This window comes from Helobdella robusta (genome assembly GCF_000326865.2).
Source record: "Helobdella robusta unplaced genomic scaffold HELROscaffold_30, whole genome shotgun sequence".
NCBI classification, from domain to species: Eukaryota; Metazoa; Annelida; class Clitellata; order Rhynchobdellida; family Glossiphoniidae; genus Helobdella; species Helobdella robusta.
The window spans coordinates 1,383,907-1,385,552 of record NW_008704502.1 but is presented as its reverse complement, the minus strand read 5'-3'; the positions used below and the strand labels follow the sequence as shown (position 1 = coordinate 1,385,552).

Below are 1,646 nucleotides of genomic sequence, written 5' to 3'. Positions count from 1 at the left end.
ATAATCCTTGCGGTCTCTTCATGTGCAACACCAAGGGTGGAGCGTTGACAGTTTGTCTCAGTCCATTTGGTCATTAATGTGATTTTTGTATTTTTCCAGTATTGTTTACACAGCCCAAATGTTTTTAGCAAATGTAAAAATTCATTTACATCATTTTTGATTGTCTGCATTAGAGTGATGATAAGGTATAGAAAACATTTTGAGATTTTTATTTTTACAAAATTTGAATAAATTTTTCTTGGGTCAGAATTTCCTGTCATGAACAAAACTGAAACATTGCAACTCCCTTCTTCTCCGAACTCTGCCATCAACGTCCTTAGAAGGAGCTCCTGGCTCGTCATTCAGCAGAGAATCGATAACTCACTGAGCTTCAATCAAACTTGGGAAGCCTACAAAGTAATATTTTTAGAATTTTGAGTAAATTGTAGTTCATTTTTTGGCCAATTTTCTCCAACAGTACGGATTTGGCGTCTACAATGAAAATTTTTGGCTGGGCTTAGAGAACATTTATAACCTGACCAAGTCAAGAATGTACAAGTTGAGAATTGAGGTCTACGCCCAAGGTATCTGGGTATCCGATGAGTACGATTCTTTTGAGGTTGGAAAGTTTTTATATATCTTTATTTGCCATTGTTCTGTCTGATCTTTATTAAACAAATTTCTACCTCAATTTTTAGATAAATCTTATTTCAAATTCAGTGCCATAATTTTTTAATAAGTCTGCAATTAATAAACATTTTCACGGCTACACATTTTCAGGTAGGCTCAGAAAGCCTCAACTACAAACTTAAAGTATCCAACTACAGCGGTGACAACCTGGACATTATGAACTACGTTAGTAGCACGAGTCAAATGCATAACGGAAAAGTGTTCAGCACATTTGACCGCGACAATTCACCACTCCAAACTAACCCTGGCCTGAAGCATGCTTCTGGAAACTGGTTTGATAGTTACAGCTATGCGCAGAATTTGAATGGCCCCTATAATCAAACTCTGCAGTACTATATGAAAAGATTTAATAGGTTGACCAATGCCCAACAATGTAGGATGATGATTAAGCTGTCTACATCCAATTAGGTTGATCAGGTTTTGACGAGATTATTCAAATAACGATATAAATTTAGCCATTTTTCTTCTTTTTATTGGCAATTTAAACGAATTTTAAAATATTTCTAAAGCTTGCTTATCTATTTATAATATAATTTAGAAACATTTCTTTATCTTTCTTTGCTATAGATGTTGTGTGTGTTAAGTGCTACTATTATAAAAACACAGTATATCTCTTAAATGAGGTTGTTGTTATCTTTTACAATGAATAAATTGACATGCCAGCTATTTAGTTTTTCATAAAAGAGACATTGTATATGTGATGTGTCGAAAGCATGTTCTACAAAGCGCATTTAATGTTAACTACTTTGAATGTTTTTGAAATTTTACTTTTTTTACTTGTGGACAATTTATTTTAATAAATTTTCTTCTTATTAAAATTTTTGGTAATGCTTTTTGTGATTGTAATAGAATGCTATAACGACAAAACTCCAGATACTTTTTATAACAGTAAATCTAGACGCTAATGTTTATGCATTATCCGAATTTCAACTGAATTTCAATTGAATTCAATTGTTTTTAACGGAAACACAATTTTT

The 1,646-nt window shown here is 32.4% G+C and overlaps 1 protein-coding gene across 1 annotated transcript; it reads left to right on the top strand.

Annotated features, from left to right (window-relative positions):
- Positions 1-258: 258 nt before the first annotated feature.
- On the top strand, positions 259-1,077 carry HELRODRAFT_81669 (hypothetical protein; the record flags this gene model as incomplete). The annotated part of the gene is made up of 3 exons (XM_009022056.1): positions 259-396; positions 458-598; positions 760-1,077. 3 exons carry the CDS (start codon positions 259-261, stop codon positions 1,075-1,077), a joined length of 597 nt encoding a protein of 198 aa, XP_009020304.1.
- Positions 1,078-1,646: the final 569 nt, after the last annotated feature.